Raw genomic sequence first — 27,696 nt, 5'->3', positions numbered from 1 at the left:
ATGGCTTGTCACATTTCACGTGTTTTAAAAGCAAATCCTTCTCCACTATTTCTGTGGCTAGAAAGCAACAGTCCACCCCGGGCGCATGCTGGTGGGAAACATGTTCTAGTGCTACCAAATAACTCTGTTACCTTGGATGGCTCAAGGTCTGCTGATGACCAGGGGATTGTGTCATATTTGTGGATTCGTGATGGTCAAAGCCCAGCAGCTGGGGTAAGTTTCTTGAAGGTTGTAACAAGTCAAATTCTGCTCTTGTTATGCATGTAGCATTGCTGCAGCAGGGCAGGGCAGGCAAGTATGACTCATAAAATGCTCTGAGGCATGGTGTCTGTTTCTGGTTTGTCTTTCCTGCTCTCTTTAATGCTTTGGTTCAAGGGGCTTGTGATACTTTTAATACAGAAACAGAATATGGTGTCTAAGTAAGAGGACTAGTTGAGAAAGACTCAAAATGTAAGAATAAAGTTTTGTCGCTTTAGGAGTAGTTGGTGATAGTACCAAGCTAGTGTGTCTGAGAGAAAAATCTTCTGAAATACAGATACCCTAAAAGTGGAAGGGTCTGAGAGAGCAAGAAGTACAGATAGAGACTAAGGAATTGTCTGGTACCAGATGAGGTGAAACTTCTGGTTTAAGATAAAAATTATGTGTGGCGCTAGATCTACAAATACCTTGACTGGCAGATCACAGTGAATAGGTTGGGTCATTAGGGCAATGGAATCTGTTAGTCTGCTCTTCAAGGTGGGCAGACAGCAAAAGTACCTCTCGATAAACTGGTTTGTGTCAGCTACTATAACTGTGATAACATTTTCTGCTTTTCTGCACAAAGTGTTGTGTACAGTCCTTTGCAGTCAGAAAAATAGTGACAAGCTGGTAAGAACCAGGAAAGGAGAAAGGAGAACAGCAAAATGATAGCAGATTCCAGAAGCAATTGACATGAGGGTATGAGAAAATTTGAAGAAGTTTAGCTTCAATATATAGCTGGCAGAGATGATAGTTGGAAATACATTGACTCCAAGGAAAGAAAGTAATTTGAGAGTGAAGAAAGCAGAACTAAGGATAATGGAGTAAAGCTGAGGAATAATAATGTACCTGTGTCAGATTTTCAAATAGATGAGTGCTTAAGAATGTTTCTGCCTGGTTTGGGTTGGGGTTGGTTTCTGTGGTTTTTGGGTTGTTTTTTTTTGTTTGTTTGGTAGGTTGGTTTGTTTTTTCTGTTTTATTAAAATATTGATATTGTGCAGACACCCTCATTAAGTGTCACTTCCAAATTTGTATTACTTTGCCATAAATTGTGAGTAGGTCACATTTATCCCAAAAGCAAAGCAAGAACCCACACTGTCATACCAGTTACCCTACTATATAGTCACACCTTCAACTTCTCTGAGGCTATAATCATCCCAGTACTAATTTTGTTTCTTTTCCAGGATGTGATCCATGGCTCAGACCACGAGGCAGTACTGCAGCTAACTAATCTGGTGGAAGGAACATACACTTTTCACTTGAAAGTAACAGATGCTAAAGGAGACTCAGATGTTGATTCAGCAACTATTGAAGTGCGGCCTGGTATGACAATTAAAAGGTCATCGATACGTTGTGAATACCTCATCTTTGCTCTTCTTTTCACTTATTTCAGTGTTGACAAGATTCTTTCAAGTTAAAACACAAAGCAAACAGGTTTCTCCCTACCTTCTTCTGTTCTCTCAATAGGGTTGAATATGTTAGACATGTAAGGATTCTGAGCTACTGGAAGAGTTTTGGTTTCTTTTTCCTGGTTATAAATCAGTTTGGGCAATAGAAAAAGATGGGAGCTAAACATTAAGTTTAGGTACAAATGCTGTAGTTGTGTATTTGATGATTGAAAGTCTGTTTTTATGCTTCTTTTCCCTCTTTTCATCTTGAAAGACAAACAACCTTTAAGTTGTCTTTTCATAGTTTTGGTATTGGTTGTGTATAGTCTTATTTTCAAAAGCAGCATAAATGCCTGTATGCTGGAAGGATAAGTTGAAGTTTCAGGAAAAGAGCCTGAAATCTTGGGTCTGTTGGAGATTTTTTTGTCTGGTTCTTGGAAAATGATTTTATTTTTGTTCCTTGCTTTATTGTTGAATGTAGTCACAATAATTGGCTCAGGATTCTCAATGGATATTTGTGAAGCTTGTTATGTTTGCAAGACATTCTAGAAGTCCAAGTATTATTTAACAGAACTCTCAGTTTGTGAAGGTAAACATATTTGGTATTTCTGAAGTTGACCATCCTCATTTAGACTTGCTCACAGAGTCTTGCATGCTACCATATGAGTCCATCTTTACCTCCCTTTTCTGTGGGCGGTAGCCAGTAATAGAAAACTAGCGGGAAACTGAAAGCTTAGACTCGCCTAGTGCTTACCTCTGAGACCTTAAGATGACATCATTTAGGGGAACAAAAGTTGATATTCTGCACAGAAATGCATTCCTGCTAAACAGAAATACACACTGAAGTGCTTTCTTTCAACTGATAAGCTGGGTTGCTATCTTAGGACCCACTAGGCTTGTTTCAGTACTTTTCTAAGAACACAAAAAGGCTGGGTTATAAGGAATATGGGTCTTATGCAGGAAAATACTGTATTGTCTTCAGTTAGTACTGAAATATTGGCCAGGCTCTGAAAGAATAGCATGTTCTTTTTTTCTGTCAGATCCCAAAAGAAATGGTCTGGTGGAGCTCATTCTGCAAGTTGGAGTGGGACAGCTGAGTGAACAGCAGAAGGATACTCTGGTGAGACAACTGGCTGTATTGCTGAATGTTTTGGATTCAGATATCAAAGTTCAGAAGATACAAGCCTACTCAGATATAAGGTACAAAGATAACCTGCTGTGCAAGGAAGATTTGTGGTTTTCATTGACTTACAACTCATAATGACTTGTAAAATCTTTTCTAAGATGACCAAAAAAAAAAAAAGCTATGCTCATAACTCTAAAAAGTGAATTTCGTCTACTGTGGTAGAAAATTAATGAAGCTAGCTCTGTGGAGGCTCAGAACTGAAGTGTTTTGGTTTTAAAAAGATTAAAAATTCTTTGTATAGTTTATTTATTCCTTTAAGTAAAGCACATGCATATGTTTCAAGATCTTTGATTCATACACTATTTTTATTTTTTCCCAAATACTGAATGGAGTGAGACAAGACTTCCTTACAGTGAAGCAAGTATTGCTTATATTCAAAGTAAGGTTCCAGCAATATCTGATCAAACCTGGTTTATTCCCATCTTCTACTTTCTTGCTGGCTACCTTGCTCTTAAGTTCAGTTTCCTAAAGTTACACAAACTGCTTCAGAGTGCTTTGGAACAGGTCCTGGATGAGAGTGAGGAAAGCAAATGTACATACACTTCTCTTAAAGCAAGAATCAGGAAGACCATTTGTATTTGTTGTTGTCACCTTTTGTCTGTGAAAATGAGAAGCCAGAGAATTGTTGGTCTCCTGCTCATGATGAAGTCCATGGCATTTGGATGGAGGTGATTGATCCATCAACAGAGTTCCCTAGTCTTTATCAGGGGTGACATTTGCTTTCCAGAAACAAACAAAACCAAAGGCTATAAACTAATGCCTGACAAAAGTGATCTTTCACAGCAGTCATGACCTTAGCTGTTCTTTCTGCAGCACCGCAGTTGTGTTCTACGTGCAGAATGGACATCCTTCCAAGGTGATCAAGGCATCAGATGTCTCACGAACTCTGCATTTGCAGCTTTTGAAAGAGAAGGCTGACTTTCTGCTTTTTAAAGTCCTGAGAGTTGACACGGCTGGTATGTTTTGGGTTGTACTTGGTCATTTCAGAATTTTGCAGGTATCTGGCTAGCACGGCACCTGGAAACAAGTGCTTGAAGGCCTTCTGTCTGCCACCTGGTGTCCGGTTCTGGATGTAGCTTTCCAAAAGATGATGCTGAAGATAAAACTGAAGATGTTTGTTCATTTGTGGTAGACTGGTGACAGTTGTGTTCTTTTAAAAGACATCATCAGTGACAGCATGCAAAAGTGCAATAACTTAATCTGATCTTCATCAGGAAGGCCTGGGAAATGAGGATAGAGATACCAGACATATACCACCTTTTGTTGGAAGATGGGAAAAACTTAATGTATCCATATTATAGAATGTTTAATGTTTTTGATTCATTGCAGGCTTTTAGTGTTCAGTAATAGGTTTTTAAGGTAATGTCATGGTTTAAGCTCAGTACCATGCAGTACTCTCATTCCCCCCCTTTTTTCTCCTCCCCCCCGGAGGGATGGGGAGGAGAATCAAAAGAATGTAACTCCCACAGATTGAGATAAGAACAGTTTAGTAACTAAGGTATAACACAAATCACTACTGTTACCACCAGTAATAATGATAAAGGAAATAACAAGGGAAGAGAATACAGTACCACCTGCCGACTGATACCTAGCCCAGCCGAGCAGTGAAATAGCCCTTCCGGTTAACTGCCCCCAGTTCTACATCCTGGGCATGCTGTGCTGTGGCATGGAATACCTCTTTGGTTAGTTTGAGTCAGGTGTCCTGTCTCTGCTTCCTCCCGGCTTCCCCTCGCCCCTAGCAGAGCATGAGACTCAGAAAGTCCTTGGCCAAACTAAACATTTGAGCAGTAACTAAAACCATCAGTGTTATCAGCTCTGTTCCCAGGCCAAAAGTCAAAACCACAGCACTGCATCAGCTACTAAGAAAAATTACTGCTGCTGCTGAACCCAGGACAGGTAACTTGTCCTTTACCAATCAAAATGGTGAGGTGATCACTGATATAACCTACTCTTCTAATACTTGCAATGCAGACAGGCCTCTGGGGTTTCTTATAATTAACTTTTTATTTTGCCCCAAAAGATGCTTGAACCTCTAAGCTTTTTTTGAACTTCACTAGTAATGTGAACCCTTTATGATACTCAGATATTGCAGTTATGATTTCTCCATGATTTAAAATCAGAACATAATGATACAATCACAAAGTGAGCTAGCTCTGGAAGTAAAATAGTCATTGATTCTGTAGTAAATACTGTCTTCATTTACCTGTTGAAAAGAACTGTTGTTCTACTGTAAATGTACTTGGATTACTGAAATGTGTAGAGTCACTTGAAAATATGTATTAACATTTTTCTTGACATAGCAATTCTGCTACTCTAAGTTTTAAGTGGAATAACTTTTCATTTTTGTCTGATATGATGCATTAATCTAGCAATAGCTACTATTTATAAGCCTATGAGGCATGTAAATGTTCTTGCCTCAGATGCTGTAATTCAGCTTTGAAATACTGAAGTGCACTCTCGTTTATTGGTATGATGCTTGTCTCCTAATACCTGAGAATGCTGTTATTCCCCAGTTCTGAGGTACTTTAGAAGTTCTTACAAATCTGTCATAAAGGATCAGGTTTGAATTCCACAACTTCAACTCATTTTTATTTCTGGTTAGAGTAATCTGTTCTTGACTTGCATACAATTTCAATATTGTACACATAAGATACATATTCTTTACAGCCTGCAGTCTGATGAACTGTGAGTCTGTTTAGAACATGACATCAAAATAAAGGGAGATTTAAAAAATAAGAGGATATTATGGACTAGATGCTTTACTGCCAATGTAGCCTCACAGTAAGGGGATGCATGAAAAATTGTCCATTTACACACCTGACCCTATGTTTGGTTTTGTTCTTAGCCTGTCTTTTAAAATGCTCTGGACATGGACACTGTGACCCCATAACAAAGCGCTGCATTTGCTACCAGCTATGGATGGAAAACTTGATTCATCGTTATCTAAGTGATGGAGAGAGTAATTGTGGTGAGTTTGGGTGTTACAGAATGTATTTGAAGAGTAACTCATCATCCTGTGAGACTTGATTATTTACTGTCAGAAGGGGGAGTACTTTGGAAATAGATGCTGAGGGAAGACTAATACAGTCTTTGTTTTCCAGCCAAGCAATATCTTTCTATAGAAAGATGTCTTGCAGTTATAATGTCTTTACAGTACTAGCCCATATTTAAAATATTCTAAAAACTTAAATTATTAAAAGTACCACTATTTGAAGAAAAAAGCATGAGAACTTTGTCATAGGGGAAGATCTTGCAACAATTTGGAGCCAGTTGGAAGGGTTGTTGAATAGTGTGGGTATTGCAAAGCTGTTTGAGTAGTATTCATCTGGTTGCAAAGCTGCAAAAGAGGCAACAACTTAAATTGTTTTAGTGGGTGGTTGCTTCTGTGCCAGAAGTATGATCTGACCTAAGGAAAAAAAACACCAGTGTTCTGGGCTAACCAGTGTAGTCACCTTTAATACCTCAGCTTTTTAGAAGATTAATTTCACAGTTTCTTTCAGTTTGCATGTTGTACTTGGGAAATGAAATTTAGCTTTGCCAGCTTAATTGTGTCTGTATTCTGTGGCATACCTAACATACCAGCTAATCCTTTCTATTTCAAATATTTAATAGTTCCAATTTAACTAAATTGGTCTTCTACTTCAGTTCAAATAAAGTACTCCTAGGACTGTGCAGGCTTGGAGACATGTACTTAGCAATGCACTAGTCTTCAAGTACATCTGTAAACATTTGAGGAGCTTGCTACAAGCCATTAAGTAACCATAGGCCATGTTTCTCTCTGTTGATGAATGAATACTAATTGACCAACCAAAATGAGACAGTCAGTTTTAAACCTGAGGCTGGGACCTCCTGCAGCCTTGCCCTAATGCTGTGTTGTTCTGTAGTATTACAACACCGCTGAAATAGTGAGTATACGTACGATGGAGTTCACATTCTTGCACATCTCTCTGTACCCTTTTTATGTTTTCATGGATTTACAAATGTAACCATGCAGGTAGAAAGATTTATCTCTAATCAGCCGCTCTTTTAAAGCACTACTAAAATGCCAGCCCTAGAGTACACCTATGTTTATTTCAGTTAGAGAATGACAATTGAGCGGCTAAGTATCCCTTCTTAAGTTCCCTTTTAAGTTAACTGATACTCAGTTCAGGTATCCTGAAATGGTAAAAGGTATTGGAGTGGAAGATTTTCGAAAGGGCACTTTTGTTCTAGAAACCTAAGAATTTTTAGGGATTCTCCTGAGAATATAAAGGTGTTAAGTTCTCTGAAGCTCCTGTTGCCACTCCCCATTCCTTAGGATTGGCTATTCTGATGGACTTGTATTAGAAATTATCCCATTCATATTATTTTACAAAGTACTGTTGTGTTTCTTTTTTCAGAGTGGAGTATACTCTATGTCACTGTATCTGTTTTTATTTTGGTTGTGGTCATGGTAGGGCTTGCCTGGTTCTGTATCTGCTGCTGCAAAAGGTATGTGATTTGTGGGGTTTTTTTTAATGGGTTACATACAAAAACTGCACACAACTGCCCCATTTTAATCCAGCCCTTAGCACTAAACCACTGAACTCTTTTTTCAGACATGTGAGGAGCTTCCAGTGCCTGTTTCTTTATAGACACATTTTTATTGAAAAAAAGGAGTATCCATTCGTGCCTCTGTGCTCTTCTGCATTTTGAAAAACAAAAAGCCGATATTGGAGTATCCTTCATATTAAGAGATAATTTATTTTAAAATGTTGGGAGTACACTGCAGATCTTTCTGGTCTCCCACTGAGTCTTCCAGTACTCCATGCTAAAAAAAAAAAGCAAAGAGAGGCACACCCTGAAAGTCAGTGTTGTAGGAGTATTCTAGGCTATAGGAAGGGAGCTGCTCCCAACCTGGTGTTTCCCTTAGACAGGAAGGGTGGACATGGGGGGTGCATCTGGCTGACCATCAAGGAGTACTGCAGAGATCTTCAGTCAGTCTTTTCTTAAACAGTTTTGCCTACTACTGTTTGTCACCCACCCCCTGAAATCCCCCCTCTTCCTGAGCTGATAAGAAATTCTCTTTTAAGTGACAAGCCCCTGCAAGTTCTATTGCTAGAGGAAGTGTTCTTGCTGCTGCTTAAAAAGCCCAGTAAATAGATGGCTTGTTCAGGTGTTAGCAAATATGAAAGGCTGTCAAAATATTTCTGGATTTTCACTTTTTTCTAGGGTTTTGCATTATGTAAAGGATGCTCTTTGAAATGCATAAGAGTTGATATTGGTTTTCTGTTTTGTGGTTGAAGACACAATGTAGTCATTAGGTTTGAATAGAAGTGTCTTCTGTTCTAGCCCCACAATGTAGGGTGGAGCCTCACAGGCTTGCATGATTTGATGAGAAAAGGATTATTTATGGAAAAGTCGTGGGTACTCCATCTCTGGCAGTGTTCAAGACCAGCTTGGACAGGGCTTTGAGTAACTTGATCTGGCAGAAGGTGTCCCCGTCTGTGGCTGGGGTTGGAACTAGATGACCTTTAAGATTCCTTCCAAACCAAATCATTCTATGAATCTATTATTTCAGCTGCTTCTGTCCTTTGTCCTCATGTGGCTTGTGCCAGAGAGTGAGGGCTGGTTGGTACAAGTAAATGTATCAAAAAAGAAGGAAGGAAATGCTACACAGGACAGAATGGCAAGAGATGCCCTTTGCTTTGTGGAAACTGCAGGAAAGAGAGATACCCTAATCCAAGATTTGGCTGGAGTTTTGGATGTTTTAAAGCCATTGCTGAATTGCCAAATAAACTCATTTTTTTTTTAGATCATGTAGAGGGGAGGCTGAGTAGCTGGCTGTGGCTGTCATGTCAGCTGAGCAGTAGGTGTCTTCTCCACTGTAAACTGCCATCTGGGTGGCAGTGCTTCTCCAGACATTGCCAGAGTCAATTATTGCCTTGGCAAAGGGCATGTTCCACCCACCTCCCTCAAAGCTATGAGAAAGAATGCTGGAAAAGTACCTGAATTGTGAGCATCTTCTAGGAGGTGTCCACTTGGTTTCATGCATGAGTGCTTTGATTTCTACCCTGAAATCTTTTGTTCCTTCTTGATCCAATACAACAAAAAGTTCTGTGTCTGTTCTTTAGCTCAAGGATTTTTCTGTCTGTATTAATGATCAGATAACATAGAGATGATGATGATCTTTGCAGCATTGTAGAAACAGATGCTGGGGGAGGATTTGAATGAAGAAAGAATTAGTGGGGATTTGCCTACAAACCATTATGGCTTTGTCCCTGCATGTGTATATATGAGGGAGCTAACTTCCTTTATTGTTTGGTTTTCTTTGTAAGCATAACCAGACAAGCACCAGTTCTCTCAGTTAAAAAGAAGAGTGGGGGTGAGAACACCTAACCAATTCTTGCAGAAATTTTATTTGGAAATGAATGTATGCCTACCTTGTATCTAGTTACTATATTGACATTGAACAAACTGAACCCTGTGGCCTAGGAAAGCAAGTCAGTCTTTCTTGCTTTCTTCATCTTTTTAAATCAGAGAGAAAATCAATCTAGACCAGAGAATATGATTTTACAGCTGCTTTATACAGGTATAAGCTGGAACAACTCTTTAAATGCAGGCAAGAAAGCACAATGAGGTTCTGTATATTGGGGTTCATAGTTAACTTTTTTGAAAGGGAGACCAGCAGATTTATGTGTGTACATGAAAACTGAATGTCTTTTTGATACATATCTTTTAGCAGAAAGAGAACGAAGATAAGAAAGAAAACAAAATATACCATCCTGGATAACATAGATGAGCAGGAGAGAATGGAGCTACGACCCAAATATGGTAAGTGCTATCTGTTTCAGCTGTGAACTTACCCACCAAGCTTACTGTCAATGCATTTGAATTGACACCTGCAGTCAGGAGAAGCCCAGAAACTGACCTACAGATCTGGGAATGGCAGAGGCAAGCATGGAGAATTAAATGGTTGAGGGAGTATCCACTTCATTTCTTTCATGATGCCTTGGACTCAGCCACTGCTCTAAGCTGCTTTGTTAGAACATCTGATTGTCCTGCAGACTTTCTCCGTGTAACCCCTTCCTCCCCTGCACACACTTTAATTTTGAGCTGTTTTTATTGCTGTGCAGCAGTTCCCTCCTGGCCCAGAAGCATCCTGTTAAATATCAGCAGACTTTAACCGCTATCCTCTTTTCATATGTATTTTTTATTTACCAGAGTTTCATTTATTAGCAGGGGGAAACAAAATCACCCTGAGAAACTTCTGTCCTAAAAAGACAGACAACATTTCTGTAGAAATCGTGACCTTTCATTGCTGCTCGTGTTAATCAGATAGTTCAGTGGACAGATTAATTTCCAGATTCAAGCTCTGAAAAGTACATAGGCTATGTATCAAGATATCTAATTGGTTTAAATTTAATGTATATACTTGCATTTCAGAGCTATAGATTGATGGGCCTGCAGTGAAGTCAGAGGAGTATCTGTCTAATACCTCATAGGCCAGTTTTTATGTTGGTGGTGGCAATGGTGGACACTGTTGTGCAGGATTGAAGAGAATGTTTTCACTTGTACTTCATATCACAGCAGAAGAGAGGGTGATTAGTTGTTACTTAAGTTAAACCTTTCTAATGAGCTTGTTTTACTGTTTGTTTTTTTTTTTCTTGTCAGGTATAAAGCACAGAAGTACAGAACACAACTCCAGCCTGATGGTTTCTGAATCAGAGTTCGACAGTGATCAGGACACTATCTTCAGTAGAGAAAAGATTGAAAGAGAGAATCCTAAAACCCTCATGAATGGATCCATCAGAAACGGGGTTTCCTTCAACTACAGCTCCAAAGACAGATAACTGAATGAGGGTAAAAGCACAGAACACACTGATCCAACACATCTAAAACATGTTGACCCACCTGGTTTTCCAGAACCAAAAGCTTCCTAAAATATCAACTAATTACAGATTGAAAGGGGAAATTTCTGGCACAGTTAAGGAAAGAAAGGAAGAAGGACTAAATGGTCAGCTAACTCCTCTTGTCACCATTACAGGAACATGGAAGAGCACATCTTACTTCTTGCATGTTCCATACTGAATGTTGTTTAAACTTCAGAAGGCCCTTTTATCTGTATCACTGCTACAGACTAGCCAGGGCTGCTATGGAACTAACAATGGTAACTGAAATGCGTAAAGATTCATGTACTGTGCTCCTGTCTTTTTCTCTCAGAGAAGCAGTGTGATTACAATGCTGACCTAAACCAGCAAAAGCCAATACAGATAAATTCCCTTACAACTATAGAGAGCAATATGCGATCACAAGCTCCATCTTTGTTTTCGGTTTAGGTTGAAAACACCAAGACAGAGCATTTTTAGGGCATTGTATTTATATCTGACTGTGCTTTGTAACTTCCTTTTCTAGGGTAGTGCTCATCAGATGGAAGTGTCTTGTTTTCAAAGAAAGCTTACACTTAGCAGTACATTTAATCACCTGTAATGTGATACATCTGTGTCCTGTAGGATGCAATGTTCCCTGTATTTACATAAAATATGATTCCTGCAGGGAAGTCCAGCTGTCCATGTTGCTTCTGTAATGATGAAGGTGCTTTGGCTCTCTGGTGTCTGTCACATTCAGCTAGGAAACAGTAACAGAAAGGCATGAAGGACATTGTTTAATGCACCTTCAGAAGCATTTTGAGCATCTCAAACAACCTTTTGCTTAGAGAGCACTTCTAAAGAGCTCTGGACCTTCTAAGACTGAACCATCATCTAAGACAAGTTTCCATCTGTAAGCCCCAGTGCTCAATTAAACGATGTGCCAGCCATTTGTGTACTGAAATGCTTGTGGTGAAACACCCTATGTGGAGCAGGAGGTTCAACACCTACATTCATGGTCATGAGAACTGGTACTGGGAAAGGTTTTAGCTTGAACATCAGGTTGTTTTACTTTTTCTCTGTGGCTATGCAGCAGCTAGGTGTATTGACCTAAAGAGATCCCTTTAGGTGCTTTGGAAGGGTAGGCATATTGGAGTTCCAATGTTCAAATCTGGATAATTTCTTTACAGTGTGCTTGTTCGGCTTTAAAGCCATGCCCCCAGTACTGTTCTTGAAATCTCAAACTGAAGGCTTTTGTACTTAAGCCTCACTTGTAGGGGCATCTGTGTCAATGGAACTGGGTGGCCACAATGTCAGCCTTTTCTGGAGCTCCTTTACTGACATGCTGGAATCTTGGGCTGAGCTGGAGGAACGGTGTATTCTGATGGAGAAAACATTCCTCTGGGAGCATTTTGGACAGTTTTTTTGGTTTTGTTTTAACACTTTTTTTAATTAAATCTTGTGGTGCAGAATCCATTAACAGAGAAGGATGGAACAGTATGAGAACAGATGAGAAAGGTCATCATAATCATCATGACTGCCTCCATCATAAGGAATAATTTGGTAGAGAATTTTGGGTCTTTCTCCATCCTTTTGTAAAAGTCTGGCACAACAGATTACTTGGGTTGAACACTGTGGCTTCTGTGCTTCATTCGTTAATAAGAGTTGGGCAAAAGACAGACAAACTATCTAGGTTGGAAGGAATCAGTAGTCAAAAGTTGCAGCAACATGGCATGCTTATAACTGGTTTCGTACTTTTGATTCTCAAACACAGCTAGCAGAAGTCCCTAAGGCTACTAAGGCTGCACTGAAGAGTATCTATCCTGTGCCCAGCCCTGCATTTTTCTGGAGAGCCAAGTGTAGCTGCAGGAGTCATAGTGGTGGGAGAAGCTGTGAAGAGCTAAAAAAGGATAATGCAAGAGTTTTCCATGGTTTTTCCCATACCCACCAGCAAGATGCAGTATAAATGGTGTGATTTGCTTTTTTTTAGAAGCTAAGTTTTAACTCTGTGTATGGGGGTTTTAGGCTGTTTATTGAAAAAAATCTAACTTTATCTCACCTTCCCCCTTTTTAAATGTGTGACTGTATATATATTTTTAAATAACTTGGTCAATAAAAGCAAGGTCAGGTTCTGATCTCTTTCAGTTTCTGCTCCAAATGTGTTAACATAATAATACAACATTTACTTTTAAGCATTCCCGAAGAAAGTTAAGGCCCACTCAAAACACTAGTTTTGTTTTCTTTTTCAAATTGGAATGTTGGGCTTAAGCCATTCCGCACAAATTCCCAAAATGTTCTAGAAGGAATTATGTTCCCAGAAACATGCATTTTAAACAAAAGAGTTGTATAAGGAACTACAACTTTTTATTGGCCATGCTGCTGTTAATGCTTCTGCTAAATACTGTATCCAGTGTGCCTTTTATCTATAAACTTACCTTTTAGGACATGTCAGTGTAGTCAGCAGCATCCTTCAGTTTTGTGAAGTCAGTCACTTGTGCTCTGGGTTTATTTTATGTTTCTAAAGCTGGTGCTGAAGCTTAGTAGGTTGTTCTTTCAAGAAAAACACAAACTAGAGACAGATTCTCTAGTAAAGCAATGACAGAAATCATAAACCTGCTTTCCTCAATGCTGCTGAGTTCCCTAGCCCAAACACACTCTGGGCTCAGATCTTTGGATTGGTGGTAAGCGCATGTGACATGAGAAGGTATGCATGATTTGGCTATTTCTCACTTCAACAAATCAGAAACATTAAACCAATTTTGTATGGCCAAGGCCCTAGTAAGTGAAAGTTGCTTAATAAATTCTGTTCTCTAGATGATGCTTTGACATCTTTGTTGCTAACAATGTTTTAGTTATGTATTGAAAGTTGAATATACAGAATCACAGAATCCCAAGGGTTGGAAGGGACCTTGAAAGATCTAGTCCAATCCCCCTGCAAGAGCAGGGTAACCTAGAGTACATCACACAGGAACTTGTCCAGGGGGGTCTTGAATATTGTTTAAAGTTTTGAGCTGCTTCTTATTGTACTAGTTTGATCCTTTCATGTCCTTGGAAGGAGATGTCATTCTTCTTACATAAGATCAGGTTTGCTCTTAATATGAAACTTGCACCGAAGTTGAAAATAATAGTTTCTGGATTTGTGATATTTGTGTCAGCATAATTTTGTCAGGACTTTAGGAGAGATTATAGCAAGCCTTGTTTCTTGATCCATATAATTTTTATTTTCCTAGAACTGTCGCCTTCGTGCAGCATGTCATGTCATAGCTGGAACAAAAGGTTTGGAAAACAAGCTGTCAAGCTGCAAATGCAGTGGTGGAGTTCTGATGCCAGTTCTGGTTTGGGCTGTGATGGGTTTGAAGCAGGTTCTCAGTCCTTAGGTTTACTTCCACATACTGTTTTTCTTCATATACAGAAAGAGTGCTGGCAGTTTCTTTGTGAAATTGGGATGGAGATATTCCCAACAGTCTCGTCTGCACTGAAAAGCGGAGGAGACCAGATATAGCTTGTCATATATAGTTCAGAGTCCACTGTGGAGGACATAGCTGTGCTAGGTTAACGGTTGGACTTGATTAAAGGTCTTTTCCAACCCAAACTATTTTACAATTCTGTGAAAATAAATAATATATTCAGTTTGGAACTGTAAGATACTGCCTCTCTTTGAAGGCAGACAGTGTTGATATTTGAAGTGCCTCGTAAGCACTGGACTTTCATTTGCATCTTGTGTCAATTTATACAGGCTGATCATGCACAAGCAGAGATTGTCCCTCTGCAAAAGAATTGTCTTTTGTTTGCATTTTAAGGAGTATATTTTGGAAAAATATTTCCTTACCATTACTGCCTGAGGCATTAAACAGGCTCAGTACTCGGCACAGTGTGTACACAGCATGGAACTGCCATGCTGCAAACGGGTCATAGGCCTTTGTTTTTAAATTTCTTAACCAAAATGCTACCACAGTACAAAACAAATTTGCCTTGGCAAATCTGCTGAGATGCACATCCAGATTCCCTGTCCTGTGGTTCAGACGTTCAAGTTAACTAAGTAGATTGTTTAGAAATTCAGCAAAATGTGAACAGTCTAATTACAGATTGCTAATCTGGGGAAGGAAAGAAAAAGATTGTTCTCGCTTCATGTATAATAGTAAAACTTTTCCAGCTGTGTCCTTTAAGTAAACAGTGTTAGTGTCCTGTCAAGATGCATCAGATACAGGAACTGTTCGAGCACTTTGTGCTGTCAGCTGTTTTCTTATGATGCTATTCTTATGATGCTAATTTTCCTTTTCTTTCTTGGTCTCTTGTGGGCAAACAAGTGCATACACATGCAAGGAATTTAGTGTGTGCACCTCTCAGAGGGAGAGTGAGCACATGTGTTTTCTATGCTGAATTTAAATTTTCCTTAGACAGTTCTGATGTTCTTGAAATAACTTGAGTGCTTAGGCGTATTTCTTATTCCTGTTCTAAGCCTAAGGGAAACTAATTTTGCCCCTCAATATACTAATAATGGGCAGCAGTCAGCTGGGGCTTTCAGGTGGTGGTAATAAAGTGATAGCTACTTTAGTCTTCTGAGCTATTTATGAGGTTTGAGAGAAGTAGCCTTTCTTCTAGAAGAAGGGAAATGGGATAGTCAGTTAATTTCTTAACCTTATCTACTGCTTGTCATTGATCACTAACTAGAATACAAATCCCATACTTCTGCAGCAAAGGAGAACACATTTCATATAACTTTTAGGTTCTGAACTCCCCAAGGCAAGGGAGTAAACCCTAAAGATTAGAAATACGCTTCAAAAAAAGGAGGAAGAAAAGGGAAGTAATTTTTTTTTCTTTTGCACAGGCTACAGATCAAGTGCAGATAAGCTATACATCAATGGTTTGTGTATTGAAGTGCTTCTCCCTGTAGGTGGACAGGTGAGCTATTACAGAATTTATGTTACAAGTCTGTTTCTAGAAGATGCTATTTATTGCAAATAATAATGTATTGTAACTGGAGCCATTTCTGAGCTGAAATTACTACATTTATGTAACTACTAATAAAGTTTTGTCTTTCATTCTAGGAACTTGTCAGGTACTCTTTTAGACATGGTTTTCTGCATTGGACTTGACACTCAAATCAGGATAATAGAGATAAGTTGTATACCATAGCTTATGTCTGTATGACATGTTCCTACTGACAAAAGCAAACCAGTGTCTTTTTTTTCAGACAGGTAGCGTAAGTCAGTACATTAGAGAGCAGAAAAAAATTACTGTAGTTTACAGTATTTTTCATGTGGTGCTTGTCCTTAACTTGGTTTAATTGGCTGTGTGTAAATATTCACCAGCTGCCATGCCAAGCGTGGTTATTTTGCAAGTTTTGTGGCTTATTCTATAGCAAATACAATACTTGAGTATTTGTGAGTATAATCACTGCAGTAATCAGAGATGCTAGTGTGCAATATAACCCAAAATACTGCTGTTAACTAGGGGTAGGTTATGCTGCCTGTTTCAGAACTGGAAAAGAAAAATCCATGCATCAGTGTGTGTGAAGTTTGTGCTAAATCATAATAAAAGGTACTATGAGATACAAGTGTCTTTCTGTAAGGAAAAAACATACCCATAAAAGCAAGAGTAAAAATTAAGTGTATTTGGATACCCGGTGTCACAGTCTACATGGTGCCTCTTAGGTTCATACCTGACTCTTACAAGGGAACACTGGCTGCTAAATAAGCTGGTAAGGTAACGCATCATTTCTTATTGAAGAATGGCATCTGTCTTTTCTCCCGCATTGTACACTTTGGTCACAGCAACAGCCTTCCCCCTCCCCGTTAAGTAGGCTGACAGAAGCTTCTGGGCTTGTGCACAGAAGGTAATTAGTGATTCCTAAAGTGAATAAACCACCAAATTCTCGTGTCTTGGGAGGTCTTAGAAAGTTTTGACATTGAAAACTCTTTAAGCAAGCATTAAGATTTAACTTGGAACTTTCGAACACCATACTTAAACCTTTTCCTTTAAGATGGCATATCTTAATCATATTAATCCTTCCATAAGCAGTAGGGCTAGAACAAAGGGCATAACCGGTTATGGTTATGATTCTGCCAGTTACAGTGAGACAGTATCTTCAATGCCAAGTGAAAGGATGGAGCTTCTTTTACTTACAGGACTGACTAACTCCCAACATGTGTCTGATTGATTTAAAAAAGTAAAAGCTATCTTACTCTGTGAAAACCATTTAAACTGCTGTTTATGTTGTGAGTTAATCATGAAAGCATAAAGATGTCTAGAAACACCCGTGTCTGGGAAATGGATAGGCTGCAAGAACAGTAGCCTGTTAAAACATTTCCTTGATCTTGATGGTAAGAGATAACAGTGCAAGCTGCCAGCTACTGCAAACAAAAAGTAAGTACTAGATGTTGACATATTTCTCAGTAAGACTTACTATCTTCACTGGGATTGGGCTAGTGTTACTACCATCAAAAGCCTCCCTCACTGGCACCCAAGTTAACTTTGACAGCTTAGCATAAAAATAGACAAGAATTAATTAAAAAAACCTTATGCACTAGCTGGAGATTTTTGCCTATTTAAGTTGAAAATCTTAGTATTTGGTAGAACAGGTAAATATAGCTTCTTAAAAAGTTTTATTACACAAAGAGGATTGGGGGTCAAACAACAGCTGTTTAAAGGGTAACATAAGAAAATGGAAATTGGCTAAGTGAGGTCAGAAACCAGAAGATGGTTTCTGAGGCTTCAGAACCGTATTAACTGAATGCAAATAAAACAGCTCCAAAAATCTAAGTATTAAGAAATGAAATAATTATGCAAGTAATTGTATCCTGAAAGCAGGGATAGGCACTCTGATCCACAAAGCCTTTATCTTGTGGTAAAATGTGTGATTCAGCATAAAAAATGAGCATACAAAATGACTGATGTCATATTAGTATGTCAAAGTAGTGCCATCTATTTGGTTTAGATTCAAGGGACTGTAATAAAGGTAACAAAATCTTACACCTCAACCCAAACCATTCTGTGAACGGGTGGATGCAAAGACGTGTCTATTTTTCCAGTGCTGAAGCTAGCAGAACAAAAAAATCTGCAAATCTGAGGAACTGAACTTAATGTGGCTGCTGTCAGTTTGTCAGTTCAGCATTGGATAAGGTAATAAACCACACAATTCACTTAAGTTCTTTATTAACAGAAAATATTTTTCCATCACAGTTTTAGTACCCAGAAATTGCTAGACTATCACAAGTGTAACCAACATAACTGAAGTGTGAGAATTCAAGTATACGTTTTGTTGAAGAATCACAGCTTTTGTTATGAAGACAAGTTTAAGAATATTCTGTGCTTAACTGATGTAGACCTTGCTGACAGATGGATACTATGCTAGAATACAACCACAATCCAATCCAGCCAAAGGTATTTTTGAAGTTCATAATGTCCCTTATCTTTAATTCTGGTTTGTGCTTGTTATCAGGCATAGTAAAAGGTATTATTTGCTAGGAAAAAAGTAAACATTTACTCATTAACAGTGCTATTCTCTGAAAAGACAGCAAGTTTATAAATGTACCAATGCATCAGACCAGTAACTTTGCAATGAAGAGAGCAGTGGGTTAAAGAATGTATCCTCCAACTGCACTGTCCCAATAGGTAGACCCACATTCAAGACTGCATTGTCATAGAGCAATCAATGAAATAACTTTAATTTTTATCTTACACTGCAGTTCACAGGCAGACATGTTTTAAGTCTGTGCACTTCACTATCTTAAATGTGTTTTTTTGGTGCAGTGGAAATTACCAGAAGGGCAGTTAAATGTCCTTTAACTACCGTTCAGTTGGCACGATGCACAAATACTACTGACAGACGTGCTCCAGACCCACCAGGTCTCAAGCGTTACACACATATAACCATAAAAATACTTAGAAATAATCAGTAGCAGTCAATGCTACTTTATGTGCGCTTTAAAAAAAAAAACCCTGTGAAACTCAGTCGTGGCTTGCCTTCCCCCCTCCCCAAGTCTTGTATTACCTGGTACCTCTTTGCCTGATTGGATAAAATAGCCCATTTCATAAGGTACATTCATTAATGTATAGAAAGAAGAGCTCTGCTGCCTTCTTTCATTTATTTTCAATAATTAATGGATTAACCCCATGAAATAAATTTAACCAACACAGGAAACAGAATTTATTCCCTGTAGCTTCTGCAGTGCTGATTTATTTGCCACATTAACACTGCTCATTTTTCAAGTGCTTCTTTTGACTTCCATGAAAAATAAAGTTTAAACAGCATTGTTTGTTTCATATTAAGGAAGCTTTACATCATCTTTTGAAGATGACAAAGGGGTAAGGTGATGCATAGAAATCTCACCTCTAATCACTTCTATTTAAATCTTTATTAGGCAATAAGTTGGCCAAGTTTAAAGGTTTTTAAGCCTTCCTCCCTAATGGACATTCACCTGTGTAACCACACATCCAATTCAAGGCACAAAGTCCCTAGGAACAGAACCATTTATGTGCTCATGTTCTTTGGAGGTGGTGAGTAATGTTCCTTTAGATACTGAGCAACATTTACATCAGTGACACTACTTCTACCCAAGGACAGTCACATTCTTTTTATGGAAGGGAATTTACCTGTATCATCATGTCACCACTTGTGCTTCCTTCACACAGCCCTTATAGTGTCACAATTATGTAAGTTATTCCTGCAAGTAAGCACCCCATCTTCCTCCTGCTATGCACAAAGCCAGCAGCTCCTTGTTTTTCCTGGACTGTCCTGTTCTCAGGGCTGCTGGGGTTCATAAACGTCAAACAAAAGTTGTATTTGATCCCAGGTGTGTGCAAACTGTTAGGCACAAATTACAGCTCTTTGCTTGAAAGCCCAAAGCTGAACAGCTGGCAGCTTTGCAACTAGCATTAACATGTACTGAAAAAGCTGTCGGTTCACATGTGTGGATGCTTAGCTGGAGCTAAAAGCAATTCCTTACTTTTCATAAGCATCAGATTCTCTCACAATTAAAAAAAAGCCCAAACAAAAGGCACACCTGTCTCTAAAAGCAGGTAATACAACCACGTTAGAAAAGACAAGTACGTACACAAAATTCTGAAGGGAGACTGTCCTCCCCAAAAGTCTCCAACATCATCACTGAAACATTAGAGGCAGTAGAAAAATGGTGGTCTAGTTTCCCCTTGCCATAGGTTTTGATCTGTTTTCATTTTGCACAAGTCTCCCGAGTCTTCCCAGTCACACAGGGGTAATCAAAGAATAATGTATGTGCATTCTTCCCTACTCCTTGCTGAAAATTATAGACACTGTAATCACATTACTGAAAACCAATGTATAAATTAAGAACATATAAAAACATATGGCAGCACAGAATACTGTAACTATCTCTACACATACAGAACAGGGTTGCTTAGTTTCAAGGAAGGTAGAAGTTGCATTCATACATGAATCTGGTTCAAGAAGCTTATTAAAACTACAGCACGCTTTTCCAAACTGTTGGGATTGTGCTTTTTGAAGATTTTTATAAGCCTCCAACGCATACATACTTTATTTCTAAGTATTCATCAATGCCATATTTTGAGCCTTCTCGCCCTAAGCCAGACTGTTTTACCCCACCAAAAGGACTCTCCACTGATGAGATTATGCCTTCGTTAACACCAACCATTCCAACTTCCAGCTGTTCTGCAACCCTCCAGATCTGAGCTGGATCTTGGGAGTAGAAATATCCTGCCACACAGAGATACAGGAATGAAAATGAAAACCAGGAAGAATAGTTGGAGAAGACTCTGAAAAAGAGACTTCTTAACATTTAAAAGCATTATTCAGTAACGCTAAAGCTCACAAAACTACAGAAACACACTTATCTGACACAAGCATACCTGCTAAACCCACATTAGCTGCATTTGCTATGGCAAGAGCTTCTTCTTCAGTATCAAATCTGTCCATATAAAGAGAAAAAAACCACAAATGAGGTCTGCAGTTCATCTATCGTCTTGCTGACTCACAAGCAGCAGCCTTATCAAATACAAGGTCAAGGTACAGGATTTTTCCTAAAGTGTATTTTAAACATTAATTTTCATTTTGAAGCAGCAGAGGAGTTTCTACCACTTCATTTAAACTGCAGGTAAGTAGTTAGTGTTGCCTTTATCCATCCTAGATACTGATAACTAAAACATTTACTTCACAGAGGGCAGCCCACCAGTATCCCCAACCACACAAGCACTCTTAACTATCAGAGAACCGTATGTTCTTCCACCACATCCAATTGCTCTGAATGTAGGCAGGAAAGGTTTCAGGAAACAAAGAGAGCTGCACAGGATCCTGCATCAGAAAAAAATTAGGACTAGGAAATCACATGACAATCTGCAAAGTCCTGCCTCCTACTTCCTACCACAAATCATGAAGTTGCTGAAGGTGTTGCTGTATGTACCTTTGTTTAACTGCTGATACAATTTAAAAGTAATTCTCCAAAACTTGCTAAAGAGATGCTAAAATTGTGTCAAGAGTAAGAAACAACTATACATCCAAGGTAAGTTTTCATATGTATACTCCAGTCTTATTACAAGACTTGTGTGACTGTATAAAAATACCTGTTGGTAAACTGTCATTCAAACCTTATTTATTTAAGATTATATTTCATATTTTAATTGCTATTTTTAACCTGGAAAATTAATAATCTTACTTGATAACTGGTGCTAAAGGGCCAAATGTCTCCTCTTGGGTGCAAAGCATTTCTGTTGTAACATTACTAAGTAATGTTGGCTCAAAGAAATTCTTCCCCAAACTGTGCCGTTTCCCTCCAGTCACAATAGATGCTCCTTGAGAAACCGCATCATTAATGTGTCTCTCTACCTGAGGTATGCAAAACAGAAATCTCAAAGTCAATATTCGGGAATGAGCAACAGTGTACTTTCCACTGCAGAAATAATACTCTCTAGTATTAAAGATTTTGAGAAGAAGTTTATACTTTGCAGAAGACTGTTTGCAGTATTATTCATATTTCTCCTGAATTTTTATTTCTCTGAGTCTGACATAATTTCAGAGGGATAAATTATGAGCATGAGCCTAGTTTCATGGATATTAAAAGATTCAGCTTTTCACATTCACACTCTCACAGTGTATACAATTTCAGTAGAAGTTCTTGAGAACAGCTAGGAAGTAATCAGGACAAATTAGTTTCTCCTAAAGGAGGAATCTTTTTTTCTCTTAATGGAAATAAGGGAGTGATATGTTAGGTGGCCACATCTGTTTTGTCTACAAGTATATGCTCTCTTGGAGGACAGAATACACTTTTGGCTACACTGAAAATACATTCTAACAAAACAAGCATGAAAAAAAGTGAAATATAAATCTCAAGTTACGTTATAGATCATAGAAAGGAAATTTAGATGTGAAAAATTAAGTAATTTATACCTTCTCCACTGCTTTTTCATTAATTAGTGGCCCTTGGGTAGTATTTTCATCAAATCCACTTCCAACGTGTAGTTCTCTCTCAATGGCTTTAGCAAACTTTTCCACAAATTTGTCATGGATTCCCTTTTGCACCAGGAAACGGTTTGTGCAAACACAGGTCTGAAAGCAAACAAGAAAAGGAAAAACAGTAGTTTATATTGTATTTATCCATTAATTAATTCTGGCCTTCATGCCACATCTTCAGGTTACTACAGTGATCCATCCTCTACCTAAGCTGCTACTCAGCTTTGCCATTTCTTTCATCACCCCTCCCACTTTAGGAATACAACTTCAACAAGCTGTCAGCATGTGTGTGAAAATGTAAGTCACTTGAGACGTTGTGAGTTCTGCTGAATGATACATGGATCAAACAAGGTACAGAATCTGCAAGAAGCACCCTCTAATTAGCAGTGCTGGACTGAGCAGCAGAACCTCAAATCACAGTTGATGGGGTGGGGTCTTTTTTTCTAATTCCCTCACTAATCGAGTTTGCTTTCTTCATGGAATTTGTTTCTAAGCGCTTTCAGTGGCCTATTTGTGCTACCACTTTGTTCTGATTGCATCCTATTTTGGTTGCTACAGTCTCAAAAGTAATAACTACTTGACCCTTCTATGCAGCAACAGAAGTGTCTTTCATGTTAGATCTTATCCAGTCTGTGTTTGACCACAATTAATTGTGGTCTAGTTAATTTATTGCCAACAACAAAGTGCTGACAAAATGCCTTATCACTTTTCATACTCTTGAAGAGGTTCTAGTGATCTTTCTCCGTAGTGACAGAACTGACTGCCATGTCAGGCTTGCTGATAGTTGGCTTGAGTGCTCAAAGCCACGTGTGACGCTTCATTGTGAAGCATTCTATGCTTTCCTTGTACATAAAGTAGCTTATTTACAGCTTAAACTATAAGTACAGCTCTTCACTTCCCATAAACAAGGACAAAAACATTAGTCTTACCTGCCCTGAGTTTCTATACTTAGAAGCAAGGGCTCCTGCAACAGCACGGTCTACATTGGCACTGTCAAACACTATGAAGGGAGCATGTCCTCCAAGCTCCATGGAAACTCGCTTCACAGTACCAGCTGCATGTTTCAGCAGTATCTGTAGGCAACAGAGGAGACACAAAAATCTGTACCTCTACCAGATGTGAACTGTGGAATCAAGAGACAAAAAGCAGTGAAAAACTAACTCTGGCAGGGAATTAATCTGCATCTTCTCTGTAATGCTTGACCATCTGTTTTCTCCTATGACACAAACAAGGACTAATTTCCTTCATTAAAATCTTCAGAGATTGAATTCTGGCCAGGAAATACTGGAGAGAAGGGTTTTCATCAACTGTTGTTCAAGTCAGGCTTTTATACACTAGTATTGTCACTGTTGTTTTCTCATTCTTTTCTTTTTGGATAACAAAAATCTTGACTACTGTTACAAAATTCTTCCAAGATCTGACAGAACTTGGTGTTAAGATTTGCCTCGATACCAGACTTTTCATTCTGCGTACAGCCATCCCACAGAATCCCACCATCTTATAGCCACACTCTACAGTTATAAAGCTTATTTCATTAGAGATGGTGGTTACTGCTTCTTGACTAAGGTTGACAGGTGAGATTCAAGGGCCTCACTTCTCTAATACTTCCTCTCAACTGCAGAAGCTGTTCCTGAAGAATACCTTTGAAACTCTATTTCAGTGTTCTTATTAGTATATTGTCACCCTATGATATGAAACAATAGTATCTTGTACAGAACTGTTTATATCATAATTTAATAAAGGCAGTTATCTAGACCTTGCACACAGGCATCCTTCAGTGAAGTACTGATACTGAAGTAAATAGGCAGTATCTCAATAAGTACACAGTTATTTGGACAATCTGTATACAACAGCCAGAAAAGAAGGCATCTCTGTATAAAGACACACACTTCCCCCCTCCCCCCCACCCCCAGCATAACCACTGTAATATTCTTCAAGGATATTCTGTGCACTTACGTACCTTTCCTGTTGCTGTAGAGCCGGTAAAAGATATTTTGGCTACCAATGGATCAGTGCACAGGACTTCCCCTACAGCTGCTGTCTGTTGTCTGGAACAAGGAACAACATTATACACTCCTGCTGGAATTCCAGCTTGGTTTGCAAGCTGCAACAAAAGAAATACAGAATTTGCATTATCAGTGCATTTTGCACAAAAAAAATAGTCACTAATGTTTACCATTTTAAAGAAACCAGTCTGTAAGTCAGTGAAAACTGGAAGTCCAAAGCACAAGTAACAGATGCCAGTGTCAAGAGAGCAGCCTCACTCCAGTTTAAGCTGGTTGTCAGAGTAACCAAAGATAGAAAGATGTTTTTCTTTGCTAAATGGCCAGGTCCTCTTTGAGGTTCTAGACCATATTAGAGCAACTTTAAAAGATTCTTACTAAACTAAATCTCTGGATCAAGCCAGCATGCCCTTTCTTCACATATGAAGCTGGCCAGAGGTATCTTCAAAGCCCATCTTGACTCCCCATTTACAGCTTCAGTCCACTGCCAAGGTAAAGCGTAGCATAAGAGCTCACCTCCCCAAGAGCTAATGCTGATAACGGTGTGTCCTCTGCAGGTTTCACTACCACTGTACAGCCAGCTGCCAGAGCTGCGCCAACCTTCCGGGTAATCATAGCGCTGGGGAAATTCCACTAGGATGAGAGAAAAAAGTACAATCAAACTTGGGAAAATTTTGCCTCTGTTTTTGCAGAAATAGCTAACCTTTTCTGTAATCCAACAGATGTGCACTGTCCTAAGTGAACATTACAGAGAAGCACTGCCAATCCAGGAAGAAGCAAGTACAGGGCAGAAATGAAACCTAACAGGGGTGTTTGCAAGGACTGGAGGAGCCATCAGTCAGGCCACAGCCCCATTCTGTGGGCTGAGCTTAAAACCTTCCCATGATTTCAAAACACCAGCTATGCTTACTGGGGTTATGATGGCTGCCACTCCTACAGGCTGCTTCAGCACCAGGATTCTTCTGTCTTTTGCAGATGCTGGAATGATATCACCATAAACCCGGCGAGCTTCCTCCGCAAACCATTCCAGAAATGAGGCAGAATACAGGATTTCACCCTGTGCTTCCTTCAGAGGCTTCCCCTTTGATTAGATCAGATTAAAGAAACACTGTAAGCAGCAGACTGAAGTAATACAAAAAAAATCAAGTCAACTGAATCTGAAATCAGTTTCTGTTCTTTTTCAGAGTACTTTATAATCCCCTATCATGTACACTGCAATCTCCAAAAAGGCCTATATGATTGCTGCAGCAGTAACTGTGCAGCTTCAATACAGTCATTGTAGAGACAACATTTTGTATGCTGTGCCTGGATTCTGCGCCAGCACCAAGGAGAAAAATGACTTCTATGGCTGAACCCAGCACACCTGCCCAAGACAAGGAGGTAGAATAGCAAATGTAGCATGTCTTTTATTACAAATGTAGCACAGCAGTTAGCTGCTACTAGCATTCTGAGAAAGATGAAGATCATGGCACAACAATTACAGGTCTGCCAGGGACATGTTTTCGGGACTATTACTCTGGGCTACCTCCAGGTCTGATCCTGTGGACTGAATGCCCATTTGCAGCTGGGACACCACAGAGGAGCGCTCAAGTATCTCCCACCATGGTTTTACCCAAAAGTATACAATTTGTGAGCTCCCAGCCTGCTCTGCGGTGCAAATCAGAGCACACTGAGTGGATTCAGCTTGAAGACTCACTTTAATAATACTGCAATTTTTCGAAGTCAAGGAAACTGCAAAAGCGCAAACACTTCTGCCATGAACACCACGGTTTAGGTTGATGTATGCTTTTCTATACTATGAAGCAAAACATGGGGCTGATTCCTGCTGGACTGTTAGGTACTATTGTCATTGAAATAAAAGACTGTATGTGCATCAGAAACATTTGAAACAGTATCCAATGACCTAACCCTGTGATGTGAATGCACACACTGTGTCTGATAGGCTCAACTTTATGAAGTATTAGGGTGGCAAACCGATGAAATGCACACAGGGTGTTTTGACGTCTGCCCGTTTTATTTCAGTGTTCGCATCAGTTTACTTTACTTCAGTGCCGGCATCCCTGTGTCACGTTTCCAGGGAGGCTGAATGCGAGCACGGCGCAGCGCCCACGGCCGGTCAGAGGGGCAGCCGGCCCTGCTGCCCTACTCACGTTCTCGGCCGTGATGATCCTCGCCAGCTCGTCCTTGTTCTCTATCATCAGCTCGTACCATCTGCGGAGACGCACGCTCCTCTCCTGGGAAGACAGAAGGCTGCCGTGGCTGCCGCCCTCAGGGCCGAGCTTCTCCGACGGGGAAGCGAAGCCCCGGGCAACCCCTGGGGCAGACCCACAGCCCGCCGGAGAACGGGTGGCTCCCGCAGCCCCGGACCTCCCGCCGCGGCCACCTCCCGCCCCGGGCGGCGCTGGGAGCCGCGCTCTGCCCGGAGCCCCCTCGCTGCCCCAGCGGACGCCATGTTCCGCGGCCGCTCACCTTGGCGGGGAGGCTGCCCCAGGCGGCGCCGGCATCGTGCGCTGCCCGCACGGCCTCCCGCGCCTCGGCTGCCCCGCAGTCGGCCACTCGGCCCAACTCCTCACCGCTGGCCGGGTCCTGCACGGGGAAAACGGTGGGCGCCTCCACCCACCGGCCGCCCACCAGGCCGCCCCAGCGCACCAGGGAGGCGGGCAGCGCCCAGTTGTTGCGCCGCCGCGCTGCTGCCCGGCCTGAGGGCCGCGGGGGTAGGGAGAGGAGGAGGCGGCGGGTGGCGGCAGCCCGCCGCTGCAGGAGGCTCGCCATGGCCGCGCACCGGCGACAGGCGGCGGGGCCCGGGCCCAGCCTGCCCGCACCGCCCCGGAGGAGGAGCTGCGGAGGGGCCGAGCCAGACGCGGCTTCTCGCGGGTCATAGCGGCAGAGGCGTAGGGATAGAAGGTGTTGTTTGGTCTGCTGTTGGAGTGGTAGGGGCATGACAGTTGGGAGTTTCTGCTTCCCGGAGCCCGCTTTCTCTTAACCTCATCGAGACCCTATCCAGAAGGAGAAAGAGTGCTTGATGGCTTAACCGCAGGAGCACCGGGCTGCAGGAGGCTGTGGTCGCAGTGGGCCAGTGGCCCTCGTCTCCATCCAGTGGGTCCCATGGTGGTATCAGTCAGTCTGTGGCATGAAGGCTGTATGAAAGCCCTGCCCGGTGCCACCATGTTGCCGAGGACTGGCGTGCCTGTGCCACATGTGTCAGCCGTGCCCTGGCATGGTGGCAGGGTCAGGTCTGCGTGGGGGGTGGCTGGGAGCTGCAGCACACCCAGCCTTTGCAGTCACATAAAAGTTCATGGCAGTGCATGTGGCAGGAGTGCTACCATGATTTCCCCCATCATCAGCTGGGGTTTCTGTCTGGATATGACCCAAGTATATGTGTGCAATGTGCTGTCAGCTCACCAAACTTAGGACTTCGTGTTGCCTACAACTTGGGAGCTAGTGTGTTTCTATTAATGCCCCACTGGCAATTTGCTTTAAGTTTTCGTGAAATCTGACTCGGTTGTTGTAAGGCAAGTGTGCCGTGAACTGGATAAACTGGGAGGATGCTCTTTGCCATGCTTTATGTGTTAACAGAAACCTCACTTCTGTGCAGTGATGGCAGTTGCGCTGT

General features: G+C 40.6%; 2 protein-coding genes across 4 annotated transcripts in view; one reads left to right on the top strand and one right to left on the bottom strand.

Moving 5' to 3' along the window:
• Positions 1–10,784, top strand: part of KIAA0319 (KIAA0319 ortholog) — a 29,894-nt gene extending 19,110 nt beyond the window's left edge. For both annotated transcript variants that reach the window (XM_031049688.2, XM_031049687.2), the window contains exons 12-19: positions 62–213; positions 1,422–1,560; positions 2,666–2,825; positions 3,625–3,767; positions 5,657–5,779; positions 7,191–7,281; positions 9,512–9,603; positions 10,444–10,784. In XM_031049688.2, coding sequence (XP_030905548.2) covers positions 62–213; positions 1,422–1,560; positions 2,666–2,825; positions 3,625–3,767; positions 5,657–5,779; positions 7,191–7,281; positions 9,512–9,603; positions 10,444–10,622 — 1,079 coding nt within the window. In that variant the 3' untranslated portion in view covers positions 10,623–10,784. The remainder of the gene's footprint in view (positions 1–61; positions 214–1,421; positions 1,561–2,665; positions 2,826–3,624; positions 3,768–5,656; positions 5,780–7,190; positions 7,282–9,511; positions 9,604–10,443) is intronic.
• A 6,991-nt stretch (positions 10,785–17,775) lies between these two features.
• On the bottom strand, positions 17,776–26,873 carry ALDH5A1 (aldehyde dehydrogenase 5 family member A1). Of its 2 annotated transcripts, none has more exons than XM_034067187.1 (10): positions 26,553–26,873; positions 26,234–26,317; positions 24,994–25,164; positions 24,600–24,716; positions 24,041–24,184; positions 23,010–23,153; positions 22,018–22,176; positions 21,287–21,456; positions 20,484–20,542; positions 17,776–20,331 (listed from the first exon to the last, which is right to left on the bottom strand). In XM_034067187.1, exons 1-10 carry the CDS (start codon positions 26,853–26,855, stop codon positions 20,126–20,128), a joined length of 1,557 nt encoding a protein of 518 aa, XP_033923078.1. In that variant the 5' UTR covers positions 26,856–26,873; the 3' UTR covers positions 17,776–20,125. The 2 variants fall into 2 exon arrangements, with proteins under 2 accessions (XP_033923078.1, XP_033923085.1); XM_034067194.1 differs by having other exon boundaries at positions 26,657–26,782.
• Positions 26,874–27,696: the final 823 nt, after the last annotated feature.

Source organism: Melopsittacus undulatus, chromosome 1 (assembly GCF_012275295.1).
Source record: "Melopsittacus undulatus isolate bMelUnd1 chromosome 1, bMelUnd1.mat.Z, whole genome shotgun sequence".
Lineage (NCBI taxonomy): Eukaryota > Metazoa > Chordata > Aves > Psittaciformes > Psittaculidae > Melopsittacus > Melopsittacus undulatus.
Note: the sequence above shows the minus strand (reverse complement) of the source record. Positions and strands in the feature narration are given on the sequence as shown.

What these genes read in the sequence shown, in the direction of transcription:
- ALDH5A1 (XM_034067187.1), bottom strand. Translation starts at nt 26,855, where the DNA reads ATGGCGAGCCTCCTGCAGCGGCGGGCTGCCGCCACCCGCCGCCTCCTC. An exon ending in GGGGCAGCCTCCCCGCCAAG is followed by an intron (nt 26,318 to 26,552) that starts GTGAGCGGCCGC and finishes CTGTCTTCCCAG; the next exon opens with GAGAGGAGCGTGCGTCTCCG. An exon ending in GGATCATCACGGCCGAGAAC is followed by an intron (nt 25,165 to 26,233) that starts GTGAGTAGGGCA and finishes ATCTAATCAAAG; the next exon opens with GGGAAGCCTCTGAAGGAAGC.